At 39.1% G+C, this 22,701-nt stretch overlaps 2 protein-coding genes across 3 annotated transcripts; one reads left to right on the top strand and one right to left on the bottom strand.

Annotated features, from left to right (window-relative positions):
• Positions 1–1,779: 1,779 nt before the first annotated feature.
• On the bottom strand, positions 1,780–12,314 carry LOC101853949 (coiled-coil domain-containing protein 42 homolog). Its single transcript, XM_005101987.3, has 8 exons — positions 12,096–12,314; positions 10,983–11,088; positions 10,336–10,440; positions 9,856–9,941; positions 8,177–8,348; positions 5,068–5,300; positions 3,928–4,012; positions 1,780–1,937 (listed from the first exon to the last, which is right to left on the bottom strand). Exons 1-8 carry the CDS (start codon positions 12,149–12,151, stop codon positions 1,842–1,844), a joined length of 939 nt encoding a protein of 312 aa, XP_005102044.1. The 5' UTR covers positions 12,152–12,314; the 3' UTR covers positions 1,780–1,841.
• Positions 12,315–12,589: 275 nt separating this feature from the next.
• Positions 12,590–18,582, top strand: LOC101853568 (acylphosphatase-2). 2 transcript variants are annotated; one of them, XM_005101985.3, is made up of 3 exons: positions 12,590–12,915; positions 15,466–15,575; positions 16,352–17,280. In XM_005101985.3, the coding sequence occupies exons 1-3, from the start codon at positions 12,844–12,846 to the stop codon at positions 16,467–16,469; spliced, it is 300 nt and encodes a 99-aa protein (XP_005102042.1). In that variant the 5' UTR covers positions 12,590–12,843; the 3' UTR covers positions 16,470–17,280. The 2 variants fall into 2 exon arrangements, with proteins under 2 accessions (XP_005102042.1, XP_005102043.1); XM_005101986.3 differs by lacking the exon at positions 16,352–17,280 and adding an exon at positions 18,299–18,582 and having other exon boundaries at positions 12,706–12,915.
• Positions 18,583–22,701: the final 4,119 nt, after the last annotated feature.

Here is a 22,701-nt window from a genome sequence, read left to right as displayed (position 1 = left end):
CTTTCGTCCGATAACGCATCAATATTGCAGCACTTCTTGGATGCCATCGTGTAGTGAAATCACAACAGAACGGAGAATTGACAGGGAAAAGGTCTCTTGTGGAAAAAAGTACGCAAAATATGTGTGAGAAGCGGGAAGTGCTGTGAACAATTCCATTTTCCGCGAGAAGGAGATTTGTAGTATTTTATATAAATTAACGGTAACGAAGAAAAGTTTTAAAATTTTGCCTCAATTTTTGTGGAAAAATATAATTCGGTTATTGCAAATTGATACAAGCTGCTGTGCAAAGTATGGGTGATTTGATTCACCCATTAAAAAGATATTTGCAGATAAGTTGCGCAACAAATTTTTGACTGCACTATAGTACGTATATCCTGTGTACTGTACCTTCATCACAACCATGAAATATGTCCACCAGGGAAACACCAGCGAATCAATTCATAGACTCTCTCTCTCTCTCTCTCACTCTCACTCTCTCTCTCTCTCTCTCTCTCTCTCTCTCTCTTCTCTCTCTCTCTCTTTCTGTGAATCTGTGTCTTGCTGTCTCTCTCTTTTTTTACACACTTCTCTCCCTCTCTCTCTCCCCCTCTCTCTTTCTCATGCTCCGTCTTTCTTCAACTCTCCCACCCACACCTACTGGATCTATACACAATTAAACAAGCATACACACACTCGTACACAGAAATATTCTGTTCTCAACTGCATCAGTCGCCTACCCTGAGCACACCAAATCTTGTCCACATTCATCAGGAACAACAACATTGACAGCTCAACATTCTCTCTCACCAAAAAAAAAAAAAAAAATTTGGTAAAAAGTAGGTGTTTTTACGCTCCATCGACACAATTTAGAATATTTAGGAGGCGGGCTTCTGATCCTGCCTGTTAGGGCCAACCCCAGCAGAGAGATACAATACCCCAGCAGAGAGATACAATATCCCAGCAGAGAGATACAATATCCCAGCAGAGAGATACAATATCCCAGCAGAGGGATACAATACCCCAGCAGAGAGATACAATATCGCAGCAGAGAGATACAATATCCCAGCAGAGGGATACAATACCCCAGCAGAGAGATACAATATCCCAGCAGAGAGATACAATATCCCAGCAGAGAGATACAATATCCCAGCAGAGGGATACAATACCCCAGCAGAGAGATACAATATCCCAGCAGAGAGATACAATATCCCAGCAGAGGGATACAATACCCCAGCAGAAAGACAGGGACACTCAACAACACTTCCTCCCCCAATAGAGAATTGAACTCAGGTCTCCTGTGGTGTAGTGCGTCCCAACAGCAAGGAGGCAAACTGTTACACATCAGACGCCAGTCTCACATCCGATCATTGTTCCTCTCACATCCGATCATTGTTCCTCTCACATCCGATCATTGTTCCTCTCGCATCCGATCATTGTTCCTCTCACATCCGATCATTGTTCCTCTCACATCCGATCATTGTTCCTCTCACATCCGATCATTGTTCCTCTCACATCCGATCATTGTTCCTCTCACATCCGATCATTGTTCCTCTCACATCCGATCATTGTTCCTCTCACATCCGATCATTGTTCCTCTCACATCCGATCATTGTTCCTCTCACATCCGATCATTGTTCCTCTCACATCCGATCATTGTTCCTCTCACATCCGATCATTGTTCCTCTCACATCCGATCATTGTTCCTCCTCCTACTCCTACACCGTTCAATGAAAAACAGCAACACAACTTAAGATTTTCAGAAATCCAAAACATTAACAAATAGCCCCCCCCCCCCCCCCCCCCCTACCCCCCGTAGCAAAAGTTTCTACATAAACCAATAAACGATGGAGAAACAAAGATCCCTAGCTGGAAGAAGGTGCGAAGATGGAGGTCCCGGTGTGCTCCATCTTCTTGATCTCCGACGTGATTTGACTCAGGTCTTGGACAAAAATTTGAATCTGTGGACAAAATATACAAGACGTGATACATTACACGCAACACTTGGATTCAAGCCCTACAACTTACAGTTACAGCAATAGATTCATCACGCTATAGGGGAAGTTTTTACAGTTTATAAGTAGGAAAGAAATAAAAGGAATGTTATAGTAGTTAAAGAATATGACATCAACAGAAAATCTACAAATTTGACCCTGGTGTCGATTTTGGGCCAATATATTCCATTTGTGGATAGCGAGAAGTAACTCATTTTGTCAGCACACTTCACATATGGTCGCTTTTAAGGACAAGCGGGCTATCCCAGATTTCGGGCGTTTCCAGAAATATTGACCTATACCAAGAGTGCAAATTGCCCTACCTATAGGAGAAGCTTGGTTTCATCAGTGTGTATATATTAATATAATATATATATTTGTTTGGTTATAAGTTATAGAGAGAAAAGTCTCCTTGTCTTTTACCTCACTGAGCACCACGCCCCGATTTGCCTCCAAGCCCCAGGGGACCACCCATTTCCCCCACTTTTTGAAAATTCATAAAAAATTTTAATGAAATGCTATTTCTTGGAAATTTTCTGTGCTATTTAATAAGACATGGGTTCATCAGACACAATAAACACATTTTGTGAAGAATGAATGACAAAAGCATGTATGGGACTGAAAGTTGCGACAAATTTTCCCCCGAAAAAAAAAGGAAGTGATGTGACAAAGCAGAAATCTAATAAACTTACACAAAATGGTTGCAGCAGTGTGTGTTTGTATGTAGGAGAATGAAGCATTAGTGTGTACAGTGAAGTAGCAGAAAAATGTAAGTGATCATTAATTTAGAAAAAGAAAAAAAATATAGATCTAGATCTAGATCTTCCTCGATGACAGGCTGAGAAGCGTTTTAATAGTCAGTGCTGCTCATGCTAAGACTAGATCTGTCAATAGATGTCCCAGGTCTGGGTACATTATATATAGGCCTATATATATATCTTCTCCACTTTGAGGGCTGATTTGAACTAGAGTTTAGTACTGGGGCAAGATCTATCATCATCACCAGCCGGACCAGGCTGCGTACTCGCTGACAAGTCAGATTCCCGATCGAGAGTCTAATAATGTCATTTTCTCAGTCATCTTCATCACTGCTACACGAGTTCACAGTTTGATTTATGAAGTTATCTATCTGATACTAGTGATACTTTACTGTCACTTAAATCTTCACCAAAATTATCGAGAGTTTCAATAAACTTCGACACGACTCGCCGTGCCATGCTTCGCGTACGACAAACAACAACGAACTGAGCGGAAATTCCTTACTTTCAGTTGTTCAGTGTGTTGGACAAATAACCCGTTTATTCGCACTAAAGATTGTGTATATAAACACAAACCTCAAAGAATTAACTCTAGCTTGCCGATATCCTGCTTAAACCACTAGGGCTATTTGCAAGAATTCTTAAACTGCTGGGTTTACTTTATAGTCAATTATTGTTGAAACCACGTACGCTGCGGTCCGCGACGCGAATTTTACCGAACCGCGTATGCTGCGGGAGAGGTGCTCGGTGAGTTAAAGAAACAAAGGGCCAAAACTTTACCTTCAACTTTCTCAAAATAGCATTTTTCGGGATAGCTCCCTTGTTCTTAACTCACTCATTGCCAGGCATTTCTCGGCAGGATAACTTGAGGAATGCCAGGCTTTCGGGACCATTTTCAAATCCTCATTGAATGTACCGAGCACCTAAATGTTATGTAAAAGTTTTTTTTATCGATTTTGCCACATATTCACAAACTCATAAAATTTCACATGATAAAAGTATCACAAAATATTTTTTTGATTTGTTGAGTATGTTTGAATGTCATTGTTTGTGGAAAAGTTCAATGCTGTACACAAAATAATAAGCTCACAGTGAGGTTTTGAAAAATGTCCCGAGAGCCTGGCATTCCACTGTTACCCTGCCCAGAAGTGCCTGGCAGTGAGTGAGTTATACGTTATAATCCATGCAGACCCCCGTACCTGTGACAGCTGCTCTGTGGTGTCCTCCAGATCGTCCAACTGGTTCTGGTGACTCTTCACCAACTGGTACAAGTTGTGAGTGGCCCTGGGGGGATAGACAAACCAGTTAGATCAGATCAGATCAGATCAGATTAGATCAGATAATAATAAATAGCATTTGTGTAGGGCATAACCCCGCTCTACAGAAAAGATAAGATAAGATAAGATAAGAAAATAATACTTTATTGTCCCAGAGGGACATTTTTTTTGGCTGTACAGGACCGTAAAAACACATGCAGGTATCAGGTACATCAAAATTTTAATTATATATATATTTCTCTCATGAAAATTCAATATGAAGAGACAGGTTTTTTAGTTTTTGTAAGAGTTTTACGGCACTTGCAACACAATAAGGCCATATAAGTGCCGAAGATTAGAGGTGTTACAAGAGAGCAAAGAAAAGTAAAGCTGACAATATTTAGGCTATATATATATCACATCACATGCATCATTCAACAACGTGAGGAATTTAATTACAAGATCATGACTACAACTAGAACTTTAGTTTTAGTACGAGTTTTACGGCACTGCCGAAGATTAGAGCTGTTACAAGGGAGTAACAAACACAAAAAAAGAAGTAGGGGAGATAAAGACGATAGACATTTGATAGGAAAGAAGGAGCAAACCACACCAGAGCTCCCGCCAACCACCCACTGACTAGAACGGCCAGCTAGTTGAGATATTTATGTTTGAAGGGGGAGGGGGTTGCCAGGTGTCAGAGGTGTAATTAGTGAGAAAATGGCCGCCTAAGTTTGGAGACTTACAAATACAAAGCTTGAGTATCCTTGAAAACTGCAGATTTACATTTTTTTAAGCCTTTGATCAATGTATTTCAGAAAATCCTTACAGAAAAGTGTTTTCGAGTGGACACAAAAAGTGATGAGCACCCCCCCCCCTCCCCCCGCAAAAGAGAAAAGAAAAGAAGAAGGAAAAGAAAAATTGACAAAAATTGACAAAAATTGACAAAAATTGACAAAAATTGACAAAATTGCCCCTACAGGCAGGACAAAGCACAAATGCTTGTTTCTTCAATCTCATTATCTCAACGAGTGCCCGATTTCAGTAAGAAGACGATGCACGCACAGACAATTCTCCGCTTACATTTTGATTCTGCCCAGAAGGAGGGTCTTCTTGGCGGCCGTGTTCTTGATGTGGTTCCACTGGCTCTCCCACTTGACCGCCTCGCTCTGAGCGCCGTCCAGCCGCGTCTGCAGGCCAGAGAGCTGGTTGTTGTAGTTGAGCACCTGGTTCTCCTTCTCCTCCATGTACTTCATCAGGTCCTGACGCTGCTTCTCGATGCGGTCCTGGTTCTTCTGGTCCCGCTCTAGCAGGTCCTGGGACAGAGAGAGACATGAGGTAGGTTAGCCAGCTGTTCTCTCTCCCCCTCTCTCTCTCTCTCTCTCTCTCTATGTCTCTCTTTCTCTTTCTGTTTCCCTTTCTCTCTCTCTGTCTCTCTCTCTTTCTCTCTCTATCTCTGTCTCTCTCTCTCTCTCTCTCTGCGTCTGTCTCTACCTGTCTCTCTCTCTCTGTTTCCCTTTCTCTCTATTTGTCTCTCTGTCTCTCTCTGTCTCTCTCTGTCTCTCTCTGTCTCTCTCTCTCTCTCTCTTTCTCTCCCTATCTCTTTCCCTTCTTTCTCTAAACATGTTTAACTGTGAAAAAGAATTTCTGGGTTTCAAAGAGATGCTTGGTTCATCCCTATCACAAGGTACAATCAATAAATTCCCTTTTTTTCACCTTCACATATTGTGGGGTTTGTTTTATTTTTGTTTTTTAAGCTCGCAACTGCATAAGGTCATATGAGCACCAAGAGGTGGATGTCAACAGAGAAGTCAGAACGAGGAATCAGGCTTACTCTGCTCACCTCTTTAGCCTCAACAGCACAAAGTCTGCTTCGACGATCAAGGCACCCCGGAAATAGCAGTTCACAAGAGAGTGACAAACATACAAAAGAAGTAGAGGAAAAATGACGATAGTAAGGATGATGTAAGCAGCAGTTCCCCCTATGTTGTTCCGGCACAGTATGAGCTTGACATTGATAAATCAGCCCATTTACAATCCTACTGTGCATAAGAACATGTTAATGTCCCCCCTTTGGGAATGGCCTGAAGACAACTTCAGTCAGAAGTACCGCCTTGATGTGGAATTGAGGAGTTTAATAAGTGTCGGACAGAGAACTTTAATTAATTTCACTTCAAATAAAACATATATATTCAATAAAATGCACTGAATCCGATGAAAACAAATTCTTATTAATCTTATCAATAAGAATAGAAAACAGAACCGAGGAAATACTCCATCTGCTTACATTACAACATACCCCCTGGGGCAGTGCCACTGACTGAAGTGTCTTTAGGCCATTCCCAAATGGGGGGGGGGGGCATTTCTCATTCAAGCATAGTAGAATTGTAAATGGGCTGACTCATGTCACACTCATAACTGTGCCTGATCTACAACAGGGAACTGCTGCTTTTTCTTTCCTGATCCTTACTATTGTCATTTTCCTCTACTTCTTTTGTATGTTTGTCACACTCTTGTGACCCGCTATTTCCGGGGTGCCTTGATGGTCAAAGCAGACCTTGTGCTGTTGAAGTTAGAGAGGTGAGCAGTCTAAATCAGATTCCCTGTAAAGACTTCTCTGTTGACACCCACCCCTTGGTGCTCATATGACCTTATGCAGTTGCAAGCGCCGTAAAACCCTCTACTAATACTATTTTAAAAAACCCATTACAACATGGTACGCCATTTACTACAAAAAAACCACAGAAAATTATCAGCACATCTGTACATGTGAGCCATTTCCTATTCTGGAGTCTGACAAAGACAGGAGCGCACTGGAAGAAAGTTGTCCTTCTACTGTCAATAGTTTTGTATGTAACAGAGGCGTTGCTACCACCAAATGAAGTAATAAAGACTTTAAAAAAACAAACAAGACTTTATAGTTTGACTTCAGCATCCATTCATGGATGTACAGAAAAGTGGGAAGACAAGTCACTTTCGCGGCCTACATCCTGATCCATAGAGAGAAAGGCAATGATGATGACCATCTGCAAAGAATTCACTTTACTTTACTTTTCCGATCCAGCGGCCATTTGGGTTCTGGCCCTTCGGTCTGATATACAAAGAATTCACAAACTCATCATGGAGTCCTTTCTTTGGTCTTTAGCAGTTATTTATCCATTATTTACCAACATTAACATACCAGTGCCAAACACGGTCTCTTAACAAGGCATAAGAAAGAAAAATCAATGCATGCGAAATTAGTTGTCTCCGCAAAACCATCAACGTCACCAGAAGAGACCGCATACGAAACGAAACCAAATGTCTACAAACCAGAATACCACCAATAATAAAATTCATAGAGTGTCAAAGAGTCAAATGGTTTGTACATCTAACCAGAATACCCCAGGAACAACTAGCGGCTAGAGCTTACAACACCCGAGAATCTGGCTTCAAATCAAGAGAAAGACCAAGAAAGACCTCTCTCTCTCTCTCTCTTCTGGCGCTGTGGCTTCATAAACGGTCAGCAATGCCAACAGCACGCAGGAACTCAACACTTGCCCAGGGGTCCTTAAAAAGTGCTAAAAGTGGGTTACTGAAATGTCCCAGCAGAAAGACCTGGCTGGACGAGGTTAAAAAGATCCTGGAACAACATAACATATCTATCACAGACACAGGACCGAAACCTGCACCTCCCTTCGACATCCTAAGGATACCAAAGGCAGGAAGAAATAAAAAGTAAGTAAGTAATCCTGTCCCCGTGGTTTTGTGAAAAAAAATAATTCTGAAATTGAAGGGGTCATTTCAATAACGTACCTAAGTCCATTTTTGCGAAAATCAAGATTTTTGCATAGGATGATAAAAGAAAGGGGGACTGCACCCTGTCAGCTTTCTATGGAGACAGTATCTTTGATTGTCAGAGCTACGTCCTCTGTTTTATCTCGCCTGTCCCAGTGCTATCCTATATTAACGAGAAACAGTTTTTGGTTTTTTTTCTCAAAACTACCATAGTGTGACTTAGGTACGTTACTGAAATAACTCCTTCAACTATGCAAACTGAGCCCAAAAATTCGAAATTATGCGATTCTGTTAATTTTAACAAAAAATGATAAAGGAAAAATAATCAGAAATTAAGCAAAAAATGATCAAATTTTGCTAAATTCTGCGGGGTGCATAAAACCCCGGGGACAGGTAATCGTGGCGTCTGCCTCACCAGGTGCGTGGCCCGGAGTGTGTCCCATCGGGCGATGATGTCACGGATCTCGTGGAACTCCTCGCCGGCCTCCAGGACGCGATCCATGTACTGGTGGAACATGGTGTACCGCTCCAGCTTCTTGTGCAGCTTCTCCTTCTGCTGCTGGTGGGTGTCGGTCTCGTCCTTCACTCTGCGAACACACACATCATCACAAGAATGATAATAACAGTGATAATAATAATAATAATAATAGTGATAATAATAATAATAATAATAATAATAGCAACAATAATATGTCTCATCCTTCACTCTGGGAATGAACATCATGATAATAATAATAATATAATAATAATAACAATAACAACAACAACAGCGATAACAATAATAACAGCAATAATAATGACAACAATAATAATATGTCTCACCCTTCATTCTGGGAACGAATATCATGATAATAATAATAATAAAATAATAATAACAACAGCGATAACAATAATAACAGCAATAATAATGACATTAATAATAACAACAACAACAACAACAATAATATTATATCTCATCCTTCACTCTGGGAACACACACATCATCAGAATAATAATTTTTGTTTCTTTTTTTGTAAGCGTTTTGTGGTGCTCGCTACTGCATTAGGTCATACGAGCGTGTGGGATACATTAAACATTTTCAGTTTGGTAGGAAATTTGAATTTTGGCCGGGTGGCAGCCGAAGCCTACTCTTATCGATTTTAGGACCACCAAGGGATCTTTATTGTGCGCAAAATGCACACGGGACCTCAGAGATTTTTTTTGGCCTTTTCCGAGAAGGCCAAGTGTAAATCTTACCTACCATAAGATACGGGTGTGACTGAAAGATTGCAGTAAGCAGGAGCCAAGGAGTAGCAGTAATAAGGTTGCAGAAAGAGTCAGGAGCCCAGAGGAGGGGGCAAAGGAGGCGAGGGAGTTGGGGCAGGAAGTGGAGACGAAAGCAGACAACAGAACATTGTTAGAGAGCAGGAAAGGAGGTGAAAGGAAAACATTTTAGAGAACAAAATTTTCTGTCCCTATCAGGTTTCAAACCCTGGACCTATTGAACAATGAGAGGCAAACGCCATAACCTATAGACCACGAGAGCCCCCCTCATAATGCTTATAATAATAATAATAATAATAATAACAATAATAATAATAATAATGATAATAAAATAATAATAATAATAATAATTATAATAATAATAATAATAATAATAAAAGTTTATCTGTCAATGTCTGACAATGGCCAAGGCATCTGCAGCAAAAAATGTGTTTTAAGCCAAGTTGAAGAAATGTAAGGATTAAGAAGATTTATGACTTCTGCTATGGCCAATGAGACCAATTTTGGCGGAGAGGAATTTTCTACATTTTGAGCATTTAAAAGCTTTGCCTTTTCACTCATAGATGTGCGCAGCACGTGGGCTTCTGTCTTGGCCTCAACATTTCTAATTTGAGGAGCCTCATCAAGTTGGACTTTCTGCAAACAAGCTGCTGTGCTGCAGCACTCAGGAAAGGTTTAGATAAATATCTTTTGTAAACACAGTAAGAACAGGGCAATAATGCTTGTTAAAAACTATTGCCGTACAAGCCAGTATGCAGGAAAGTGTAAAATAAATTTCATAGAGACAAAGAAAATCATCTTTTCGCTGTTACTAGAAATCACAACACAAACCTGTCAATTTCTTTATCTTTCTGCTTTTTCAATTCTCGTTCATCATTGGCCTTTTTCACAGCTCTGGCTCTCTTCGAGTCATTTTCCTGTGAAAACACCAACATCATATATATAAGTGTTAAATATACCACAGGGAAAGACTACAACTTTGAAATTGTACAAGCCTTTCTCTAACACGCAATTCAATAAATCCAGGACCTTCTTTTCACATATCAATCTCTGTAAAAGTTACGGCAAAGCACCATGGTGTGTTTTGCAATGAGAGTTTTATGTTTCAATAAAAATAGGAAATATAATAACATCCGAGAGTAAACAAGTTAACAAAGGGAAATGAATAAAAAATCAACAAAATGGAATTTTATATTTGTTCAATCAAAAAAAAAAGAAGCCAAAAGGAAGATACTCTGACTAAAGTATGACAACAAAATCACATAAGATTGATAGAAATTTTTTAACAAAGTTGACATGAACAAAACATACCTTTAGAAATTTGTCAAATTTCAGTAATGAATCTTTTAACTGGTACTCTTTTCTTTCCAGCTCTTCCCTTCTTTGCTGTAAACTTTCCATTTTCATTTGGAATTCCTGAAAGCAAAAAAGTAATCCAATTCTAAAACACAATAATCAAAACTCATATGACACATGAGATATGTGTGTAAAAATCACAAGCAAAACATCAAAATGTATAATCTTTCTCTTTATACATAAACCATCAACCTTACTGCTTAACTGACCATACTATGTATCAAAGACTCAATGCCAGGCGAGACAAGAGCAAATAATATATATATAAAAGTTAAAATGAGCGAGAACTCAGTGATGGAGCCAGTCTCTCAAGATCACAAGAACGTCAACTCGACTGTCAAAATGTAACTCTCTTCTCACTGATGCTCAAGAACCCAAGAAACTAAAATTCCTTAACCTAACAAATACACTGATTTGTAAGATTCACAAACTCATACAGGAAAACAGAGTAATAATCCTCAACTGTGACTTTGTGAAAAACTAATGCTATATTATAGGCTACTTGAAATGCAAATCTGAGGATATAAGAATCTATGGGAAAGTCCAGTTTTTTACAAACTGTGAGAAAGAAAGGAAAAGTGGGATATTTCATTATTTCATACCTCTTTTTGAGCGGCCAATGCCTGCTCTACTTCTGCCATTTCTCTGCGTTTCTCCAACAAGCGAGTCGCAGGTGTGAGGTGGTCATCCTCCCGCTCCGGCATTTTGCTGAGAAGGGTGAAAAACAAGAGTTAAACACACAGCACAGTAACACGACCACCCGAAGGACATTGCAAGAGGGGCAGACCCAAATTTAAGTGACCTGGAGACGCACAGTAGAGTCTGAAATGAAGTCCTGGAAACATTCGTGGGGGACGTTGACCAAGATGGCCCAAAACAGACATAGCTGGAAATCCTTTGTTGCTGCCCTAAACGCCAGAAGGCGTAACGGGTAGTAAGTAAATAAGTAGGTACAGTAACACGACAACATGTATAAGAGTTAAACACACAGCACAATAACAGGACAACATGGTATCAGTAAGTCTCAGTACAACCGTTCTAAATCTCAAATATTCTATTGAGTTGTTATTGGCTTTGACTTTGATTCTTTTTCACGAATCCTAATATGTCTGGGCTTGTGCAGTGCATGAATATAAAGCAGAGATGTAAAAATTCACTGTCATAAATTCTATACCTTCAGAAGAAGAGATTGGGGAAGGGCATACACGTACGGTTAGGGAAGGGAGGGAGGTGAACAGTGATGGAGACAAAGTTTACACCCAGATCTCACCACAAATTTCACTACAGATCCACTTGGTGCAGGCCTGATTTATATAAATAGGCCATGGGACTCTCAATATTTACCGATTTGGCAGTCTGGGATGCTACAGTAGCAGCTTTAATAGTAGCTTATATAAACACATGATCAAGACCTGCACTGCAAGTAGTAAGATGAAGAGAAAGGATGAAAGGATCAGGGTGGTGAAAAAAGAGTGAATGTAATTGTAAAGCGGACAGTCAAACAGCACCTTGATCAAGCCAGTCGAGAAGTGTATCTACAGAAAACAGCACCAAAAGCAAGCACTGAAATTGCCCAAAGCCAAGAGAAGTAGACCTCTTGAAAGCATAGCTCATTCACAGCTATGATTCTGAACCCTACGGCCTTATAATAATACTGCGTTAGCCGCCAAAGGCGGGCCATTTTCTGGCTTGTCATTTAATTAAACGTAACTTACACGAGGAGCTTGTCCTCAAATGTCGTGCGGAAATACTCTTCTAAGCTGACCGTCATCTTGGCTGTTCTTCTCTGTCTCCGTTGTAGTTGCGTTGATTGTGTTAGGTCCGGTGAGGGGACATAAAAATGTAAAGCGAGAAGCAATGTTATTAGTTTGGGTCAAAGGCACTTCCTTCCTCTGGCTTCAATGGTTGTCAAGGAAGCTTCCTGGTATAGTCTCTAAACCTAACCTTGTAACTGAAAGTGTGCAGCTTGTAATAAGTTAGGGATACACAATTTTTTTATTGCTTCAGTAAGTGATAATATTTATAATTCTTTCTATATCAGCTGTTATGTTTACAATTAATTCTATGATTAGAGTCATCTAAGTTATTGTGACAAATATACATTTATTAGAGATTATACAATTTTACAAAAACTAAACCTTTTGTTTATTAAAAAAAGGAAAGAAAATGAATAATAAGAAAATTAGGTAGACTGTAGTTGCAGAAGTAAATAATAAAAACATCTATTCAAAAAGCTTATACTGTAGGAGTAGGATGAATATATTTGACTCTGTTTAACCCCTGCAGTCATCACAAGCACCGTTCGTCGCCATGGTACTTTTGTTCCCATATTTTTATACTTCCGGTGACTGTTATTGACCTCACCGCTGTGTTTGTAAACACGACAGGCGTGCTGTCTGAAGCTAGCAGAGGTGGTCACACACAACAACGTACTGCCAGTGCTGATCACGGCTAGGCTGAACCATGGCTTCTGTATCTTTGAAATCTGTCAATTTTGAAGTTTTTGGGAGGGTTCAAGGTGTATTCTTTCGAAAGGTATGTATTTTGCTTATTTATGAATAGTTAGGCCTACCACTACCACTGCCGGTAGGGCCTACAATTACTGCCGTCTTGTCAAGAAGAGTCTCAACAAAATACAAATTCAACATTGCGGTCCGTCAAGTATTTTTGGATAGACCGCTAGCTAGATTTTAGATCTAATTTAGTCTCCTTGTTGATTAGATATTTTTTATAATACGAAGGCCTACTTATTCCAAGTGCACACAGCTCCAGGCACCTCCATAAATCGAAGCACAATAATATACATTTTTTGGGAGGAGTTCCGCGGAGGGTCTGAGAGGGCGGCACTTACCATGACAAGGTCCACTGAGCAAACTATACAAGAGTTAGGGCTTAGGGTTAGGATTTAGGGTTAAGGTTATGGTCTGGGTATACCCTGCTCCTCAAAATATATCTCCTCTTTTGTGTGTTGTTTGTCCGCCGGCCCTCTGCGGAACTCCTTCCCATTTTTTAACCTCGATAAACTGTTTATTTAAAAGATACTTTGAAAAATTAATTTTTGCTCTCTCTCTTTCTCTCTCTCTCTCTCTCTCTCTCTCTCTCTCTCTCTCTCTCTCTCTCTCTCTCTCTCTCTCTCTCTCTCTCTCTATATATATATATATATATATATATATATATATATATATATATATATATATATATATAATATATATATAATGCACACACAGTACTTAGAAGAAATGACATACTTATTACGTGGACAAGGGGACTCATGTACACACACTCACACATACACACACATAACAAACGGTTAATTTCTCCCTCTCATCGTACACGTACACATCATAATTCATTATAATTAGTGAGCATACATATACATTTCTATAGATTTGTGGGCACCCTGGCTGTGACATGAAGCATTATTCATCGTCAGTGTCATTTCACAAGCACCCTTCAGACAGTTTTGGTTTTTTTTTTAGAGGGGGAGTTAGAGTTTTGCAACATTAGAGTTTACAGAAATTTCTTTTTCAAAGAGAGCGCCCAATTCAGAGTCGTGACTTGGACACTTGTTATAATTTTTCAACTAAAAACTAGGCTGAAGGAAATAACAAAACAAAGCTACAGTCAAACCTGCTCTCGTGGCCACCTGTCCAAGACGGTCACCTCTTTGCTGCACTAACAACCGCTCATTCCCCCCCACCCCCCACCCTCCAACCCTGATATGTGTGGCTCTGAGAAAACCATTCACATATTGCAAATTTTCACAACTGACTTTTATAATTTTTTGAAAGGCACACATCTTTCCTGAGCATTTTGCACTTTATTTGAGTGCAATTGGAGCATTCTGTGAAAAGTTATGACTTTTTAAAGGTACGCAGGAGTCCAAAGGTGAAGTTTTGAGAAAACAGGTTTTAAAGTTTTTTTTACATTGGGAACAAATTAAAATGATGTAAACAATAGTGCTCAATCATTTGAAAACAGAAAACTTGCGGTTTACTTGCTGTAAACTCGAAAGAAATACTTTGCTGAGCAGAACGAAGAACTTAAATTAATTTCAATTACGGACAGTTCACATTTGGTTTGAATGGCATGAAATGGAACAGAAGAAGGTTAAACGGCTATCATGAAAAAAACTTTTCAGAAGTGAAACTAGAAGATGCGCAACTCTTGTAACTATTTGTGATGTTTAAATATTCATGCGCACTGGGTTTTCCCGAAACGGCATTATAATTTTCTTTCTTTTGGTGTATATATAATATGTGGGGGGTTCCAGTGGAAAGAAAGTGTCCATCCGATTGAGTAAAGATTAAAGATTCCCTCTGTTTGTCTAGGATTTGGTGTTGACAATGTCCTCAAAAATAATTCTTTAAAAATATTTAGAATAATTTTTGAGCAAATTCCTTGAACCATATGATGAAAAATTATTTATCTTTCTGAATTTAATATAATCTCGTTTTCGATAAAAATGAAGTTCAGAGCCTATTTTCAGCGATATCTCAAAATAAATTCCGCACCATCCGAGGGGTTTTCTCAAAGCCTCACATTATTGTTGGAATTTCTTTTAGACTAGTACCAATTCAGATATAAATGTGAGGCATGGTGATGAAATCAGGCGCTCATCAAAATGCAGAAATTGGAGAAACAGCTGCGTTTTTCCGTCAGTTTAGACATTTTTTTTCAAATTTTTGTTTTTTAGCTAAACGCCTTGCATGTCCATTCAGAAACACTTTTATGTGTGGATTTTATGGAAAAACTTTGATTAAAGGCACGAAAAATATAAATTTGCAGTTTCCAAGAACTCTTGAGCTATGGAAGTCACCAAACTTTGGCGGCCATTTTCTCGCTAATTTTATATCTGAAACCAGGCGACTCCATATCCTTAAAGGGCAAATATCTCGACTTCTATTGAAGATAAATTGGTATTTAAAAAAATCAAACCGAGGCAAATGAACAAGCTTTAAGATGATACCAATAACTCCACATGCCCAAAAATTGACGAGAGCCTGATCCCACCAAGTTGTAACACAAGTATGTATATAAAATATATATAAATATACACTGCTGTCTGTCTCAATTTATTTGCAGCATACACAAAGCACTGCCAAGAAACTGGGACTGATGGGCTGGGTGGAGAACACGAACAAAGGGACCGTCGTTGGCTGTGTGGAAGGGCCGGGGGACAAAGTGTCCACAATGTAAGTGTTTCTTTCAAGGAGTACTGTATCTGTATAGTACTCCTTGGTTTCTTTGTATTTCTAGAGTGTTTGCAGCGTTTCTGCAGAGGATTTGGAAATAATCCCAGACTTTACTGTAATTCATGTGTTATTTGTTCGACTTTTTAAGTGCTTTCATTTTCATTACTTATAAATGCAGTGTACATGGCTAAGAGAACTGCTTTTTATCTGATTCATTTTCCTAATGCTGAAGCAGGTTTTCTTTTTCTTTTTTTTAAAAGTACTTTCAGAAACTGTGACAATGTTATATGTGCTGGATTCATAGTTATAAAACTTTGCATTAGCCTCTTGCTCAATTGTATTACAATTTATCTTTCATATTGATTTTTGAAATTTGCTTTTTTTCCCCCTTTAATTTTGATAAGTTACCTGTGTGACTTTTTTTCTATACCCACTATACTGTCCTGTGTTAGTTCTACTGTTCCATGTTAGTTCTACTGTCCTGTGTTATACTGTCCTGTGTTAGTTCTACTGTTCCGTGTTAGTTCTACTGTCCTGTGTTAGTTCTACTGTCCTGTGTTATACTGTCCTGTGTTAGTTCTACTGTCCTGTGTTAGTTCTACTGTCCTGTGTTAGTTCTACTGTCCTGTGTTAGTTCTACTGTCCTGTGTTAGTTGTACTGTCCTGTGTTAGTTGTACTGTCCTGTGTTAGTTGTACTGTCCTGTGTTATACTGTCCTGTGTTAGTTATACTGTCCTGTGTGTACTATTAGACTTAGACCCCGCAATCTTCCCCAGGAAAACTTGGCTACGGGAAACTGGCAGTCCTGAATCACTCATCGAAAAATGTGTTTTTACCAATGAGAAGGACATAGATAGACCGTCTTTCCAAAAGTTTGGGGTTAGAGGATTTTGATTTGGCATCTACTGCCTGTATCGTGCCTAGCAGAAGGAAATATCACAAGAGCCAGGTTGTCATTTTCACTTTGGGAAAAACATTTGATGAAAAGATTCAGATTTTCTCGCACTGTATAGGTATTCAAGGTCTATGATTTTTTCCAAGACCTGATCAGTAAATTAAGAAGACTTTTGCTTCAGTAAATTAAGAGGACTTTTGTTTCAGTAAATTAAGAAGACTTTTGTTTCAGTAAATTAAGAAGACTTTTGTTTCAGTAAATTAAGAAGACTTTTGTTTCAGTAAATTAAGAAGACTTTTGTTTCAGTAAATTAAGAAGACTTTTGTTTCAGTAAATTAAGAAGACTTTTGTTTCATATTTGTTCACAAATATAAATTTCTCTGTTATTTCAAAAATGTGAGAAATAGTTTTTGAACTGGAAATTGTGAACATGACGTTGCAAAGCTTTAGTTTCCTTTCTTAGAACCGTTTTTACTTGATTCATATTTAAGGTTTTGTATCAAATGTCTTTGTATTCAAGAATTTAGTTTGCAGTTTGGACTTTCATGAGGTCTTATTTTAACTTCTTCTTTTTTTTTTTTAACTTGCTGAGTGTGATTTTCTGGTACGTTACGTATTCTCTGAGACTATCTGGTGGATATGTGATTGTCAAGACTCACTGAGGAGAAGTAATTACCAACATATGTGATGTACATTGTAGTCCTTCTTGGCTTGATGAGAGCTAGGTAAAGATGAAGTACTGGTACACCTTAGTGCTGTGTAGGACTCCGCACATTTTGAATGAACTTTTCTATAAATTGTTAAATGATATTGGCTCTTGGTTTTTTTTATACTAATTGATTTATGCTTTCTTTATCCAGAGAGGTTTTTTCCAGCCCGAGTGTCGTGGGCCAATTTAATCAGACGTAAATCTGTTGCTAGTGTTGTGATTGATTTAATGGGTGCTGAGGTGCAATTTTCGAAATTCCCTGAGCCCACGAAAAGTTTTGTTTGACACTTAGAGGATTATATATATATATATATATATATGGAATGTTTTGACAAGCAGTCATTGCTGACCACTCCCATGGGTGTGAATTATGCGTTTATCGCTCTAAACTTCCTTGATACAAGTCTTGTCTTATCTTAAGCAATCTACCTGCCTGCTACGTGCACAGGTGGGGGGGGGGGGGGGGGGGGGTTGTTGTGGTTTTGTTGACTGCATTTACTCACCGGATTGTGTTCCTGCCGTGACATTTGACTACCCATAATACCATTCATCTGAAAACTGCTGTGTTCCTTTACTAAATATGTATCTGTATGCAATAGAAAGTGGGGAGCTGGTCTATATATGTCGGGACTTCAAGTGGCAAACAAATCTTTTATGGAGTAGGCCAAGAGTAGGCTTACATCTTGAAACCAAACTGTAGAAACGTGAAGCTTTTCGCTCCGGAACTTTGAGGAACTCCCAAACTCTCCGCTTAACTTTTCTTGTATTTGTAGTTCTTGAGTGGAATGTGAGTGAGCTGAATTTTCTGCTTAGATGTGACAGAAGTGTGTGTGGGGGAATTGTTACATATACACAGGGGCAGCAGGCCTATTCCCTTTTTCCTAGAGGGTGGTTGGCGGGTGCTCTGGTGTGGTTTGCTTCTTCTTTCCTATCAAACATCTATCGTCCTTATCTCCCCTTCTTTTTTAATGTTTGTTACTCTCTTGTAACACCTCTAATCTTCTGGCGCTCATATATGACCTTATGCAGTTTCGAGCGCCGAAAAACCTCTACTAAAACTTTTAAAAACCCTTTTCCAAAAGTATCACTGTTCTTGTGGTTTTTTTTTATCTTCTCTAGGAAAAAGTGGCTCCAAGAAACGGGCAGTCCAAAGAGCCGGATTGAGAAATGTGTGTTCACTGAGGAAAAAACTATATTTACAAAATCTCATTCTTCCTTTTTGGTGAGAAAGTAAATGGGACATACTTCTGTCCACATCCAAGGATCTGTGATAGCAAAAGTCGGAAATATCTGTCCCCGCAGTTTTATGCAAAAAAACATTCTGAAATTATGCAAACTGAGCCCAAAAATGTGAAATTATGCGATTCTGTTTAATTTTAACAAAGAACAATTATAAAGGAAAATAATCAGAAATTATATGAAAAAAATTATCAAATTTTGCTAAATTATGCGCGGAGTGCATAAAACCACGGGGACAGATGGAGATGTTTGTGGATTAAGTGATGATGAATGCAAGAAATTTACTTGACCTTTTTACAAGATATTCTATCGGGCATATGCTGCAAATGCATCGGCTCTTTTTAAAATGAAAGTAGTAATTTATTGCGTGAAGCATGAATGAGACGCGTAGAATTTGAAAGGTCTGTGTTACTCACGTATCGAGTGTGTTTGGAATGTTTGAAAGATGAACTGCTTGAAGCCTGAGGAATTTGTAGGCCTACTTTGTTCCCAAATTGAATTAATCTCTGTCTCTGTTGAAATATATCATCAGTATCATTAGATAGATTAGTGATTGTGGGTGGTTGGCGGGTGCTCTGGTGTGGTTTGCTCCTCCTTTCCCCGTCGAACATCTATCGTCCTTATCGCCTTTTCTTCTTTTTTTATGTTTGTTACTAATGTTACTCTCTTGTAACACCTCTAATCTTTTGGCGCTCATATAACCTTATGCAGTTGCGAGCGCCGTAAAACCTCTACAAAAACTAAAACTAAAGATTAGTTATTTAATTATTTTTTTTTACATTCCCTCAAGTCTTCCGTAACAGACTTGCCTCTTCTTCTTTTTTTTCCCCAGCAGTGATAACGTGTATCATGTATCTATACACATGCTGACTGGAAATAAGAACTGTAGGATTTGCTTAATTTTTTGTTTTTGTACAGGCAGAAAGCCTGGTAGAAGCATGGGTGTACTTTTGGAGAATGAAATATCAACACGTTTTGCCGTGAGAAATTGAGAGTTTTGCCCAAGCTTTTTCCTTTTGATAAGACTCAATGTGCTCATGCTTGCCCCCCCCCCCCCCCCCCCCACCCCCCCCCCCGCTCTGTGCTTGGTTGTTTTTTTTGGGTGATAAAAGATCAGTCTTGAGCGTCAACAAATACTGAGGATTGTTTTTCAAAAGTTTTTCATTCCAGGGATAGAAGCTTTCTAACTTACGTTTTTTTTTCTATTACTACTACATAGGTTTTAAGTATTTCAAAACTGAATGTTTATATAAATATTTCAATATACGGTACATATCCTTGAACGGAAACATTCCGATGAGTTCATTCTGTTAGTTGTATTGTGTAGGTAGTCCTTCGTTGCCGAAGATGACGATGAAATCCTGCAGCTCGTCTGTGGACGCGCATGTGGCTGTGCAATCCGATCTTGGATGTACAATGTCTGTGGCAGTAGGGACACTGGAATGTCGTGGTTGTGGTGGTTGGCTTATGTCTCCTCTCTCTTCTCATAGTCAGCTTCTCCCTGTAGTTGGTATGGCTTTTTCTGCTGGCAAGACGGACAGCCCCACGCCAAGCGCTTCTTTTGGTGGCAGTTCTTTCGAGTTCTTTGGGGGTTAGCTGTGCAAACTAGAGGTTTTCCTTTATCGTGTCAGTTAGTTATGAGTGGTCTATCAGCCATCAGTATCTTGTGCGGAGTTACTAAAAAGTCATTGGGCAAAGTCCCCACGTCTCCCATTGGTGCTGTGGAATCTGTCCTAGTCCTTCATCACAGTTCTCTCTTCCTTGCTGCAGTTGTCTCCACATGTTTTCTGCTGGTTCATGTTACATCACGTATACTGTCATTATCAACATTTGCTGCTGTTACGTATATGGTATATATTATATATATATATTTCTGGATAAATCTGGGAATCTGGATTTCTGAGATTGTCCTCATGTTGCGCTCTTATTTAAAGAAACAGTCTAAATACAACAAGATGCATTAGACAATGAGATCTGTAAATTTTGAACCTCTGCGAGCACGTTTCCATTATTTCCAAAAAGTTCCGGATTTTTTAAAAAGCCAGTTGGCACCTCTGACCTATAAATTGTAAACTCACATTCCTAAAGGCATCTAGAAACAAGTGGAATGATTTTGTTTTTTTATGTGGCAGGAGGATTCGTTGAAACAGAAAGCTGTTCTCTAAACACATGACTCTTTTCTACTTTAGTATTATGGTACAATGCAGTGCTGTTGCTGTTACTAAATCTAGCTCTACAGTTAGTTGTAGCGTTTGACATCGCATCGGACTTTGCAAAATAAATAGGATTCTCAGTGACTTCCAATCTTCTCGATTGTTTGATATAATGTTTACAGTTGTTTTACCTACTGAAGATACCATTGCTGTTACCTATGACGATGTTTTGCAATTAAATCTTATTTTTCAAGTCATGACTTTTTAATGCTTTTTTGTGTGTGTGCCTTGTATCACGTGTAACTAGTCCAAACTATTTTTGTTTAAACATGCTGTGATGTCTTTCTCAAGTTCAAATATTATCTCCAAATAGGAGAGGTGTTTTTGTCTCTCAATAGGGCGAGTTCTTTTATTTTATTTCCGTAAAAGATCGGCCTGGAGGATCTGTAGCGATCAGTGGCCTCGGCACTAGAGACTGGGATGTCCATATAGAGATAAACGAGACGAAGAAAAAGAGTTTTACGGCACTTGGAACACAAATAGGTCCTACAAGTGCCAAAGATTAGACACGTTGCTAGAGAAAGTGAAGTACAAATAAAGCCAAGGAGGAAAGATAAGGATGACAGGTGGTTGATTGTAAGGAAGGAGCACACCACACCGCAGCCCCCACCAGTCACTCTGGTAGAACAAGCTGTAAACTGCTGTGTGGTCTCATTTTTCTGTCCGTCTTAAAAATATAATCTGGCCGTCATCTTGCTTTGACCAGCAGTTAAGTTAAGCACTTCAACATAACACGCAGGAGAGCCAGGTTCGATTCCCCCAGTCAGGAGAATGTTGATCAAGTATCTCCTTTCTGTTGGGATACTGTATCCCTCTGGGCCCAGTTTGGCCCTCACAGTTAAGTTCGGATCCCGCCTATGAAATTATCGGATTATTCTGACCTAAATTGTTCAAGGGGGGCTTTAAAAACACCTACATTAAATTTTTGTTGGTCTTGTTTTCTCTCCCTTTGAACCCATCCATACGCCCTGGGCTCATTTGGGGCTCAGTTCGCATAATTTCAGAATTTTTCTTGCATAAAACGACGCGGACAGACATCTTGGTTCACGTTTACAGGTAAGTTAGGGTGTGAATTACTGACTGTTATGTCGTGTCTCAGCCATCATATTGTCACATATTGATCAACGTCGCACGTACAACGACAACTTTATACAACAGAACAGACCGTCGGCCAGCCGGCCAGGTGTACTGAGCCTAAAAGTTCTGAATTTTTATTTTAATTGTAGTCAAATTTTAAAATGCTGGAGAAAGCAAGAAAAGAAACATAATTATGGTACAATTTTTGAGGCAGTGTGGTGAAATCAGGCGATAGTCAAAATATAGAAACTGAAAAAAACTGGCATTTTCCAGCAGGTTTGGAAATTTTTATCGACTTTTTAATTTTTGGCTCAACACTTTCATGCCAATGAGAGAACACATTTCTGTATGGATTTTACCGAAAAACATTAATTAAAGGCATAAAATATGTCATTTTTCAGTTTTCAAAAACTTTTTAGCTGCTCAATTGGAGTTACCAAACTTTGGCAGCCATTTTCTCATTAATTTTACCACTGAAACCAAGCGACCCCATCTCCTTCAATCGCAAATTTCTCGACTTCTGTTCAAGATGGATGGGTATTTTTTCAGTGAAAGCAAGGCAAATCAATAAGCTATGAAATGACACCAATATCACCACATGCCCAAAATTTGACGAGTGCCTGATTCCACCGCGCCGTGACACATATATTGATCTTTTAGTTTTAGTAGAGGTTTTACGGCGCTCGCAACTGCATAAGGTCATATGAGCGCCAAAAGTTAGTTTAGTTTTAGTAAGTGTTTTACGGCACTCGCAACACAATAAGGTCATATGAGCGCCAAAAGATTAGAGGTGTTACAAGAGAGTAACAAACACAAAAAAGAAGGAGGGGAGATAAAGACGATAGATGTTTGATAGGAAAGAAGGAGCAAACCACACCAGAGCACCCGCCAACCACCCACAGTGCCAAAAGATTAGAGGTGTTACAAGAGAGTAACAAACACAAAAAAAGAAGAAGGGGAGATAACGATGATAGATGTTTGATAGGAAAGAAG

The sequence above is a fragment of the Aplysia californica genome, unplaced genomic scaffold (assembly GCF_000002075.1).
Source record: "Aplysia californica isolate F4 #8 unplaced genomic scaffold, AplCal3.0 scaffold00307, whole genome shotgun sequence".
NCBI classification, from domain to species: domain Eukaryota; kingdom Metazoa; phylum Mollusca; class Gastropoda; order Aplysiida; family Aplysiidae; genus Aplysia; species Aplysia californica.
Note: the sequence above shows the minus strand (reverse complement) of the source record. Positions and strands in the feature narration are given on the sequence as shown.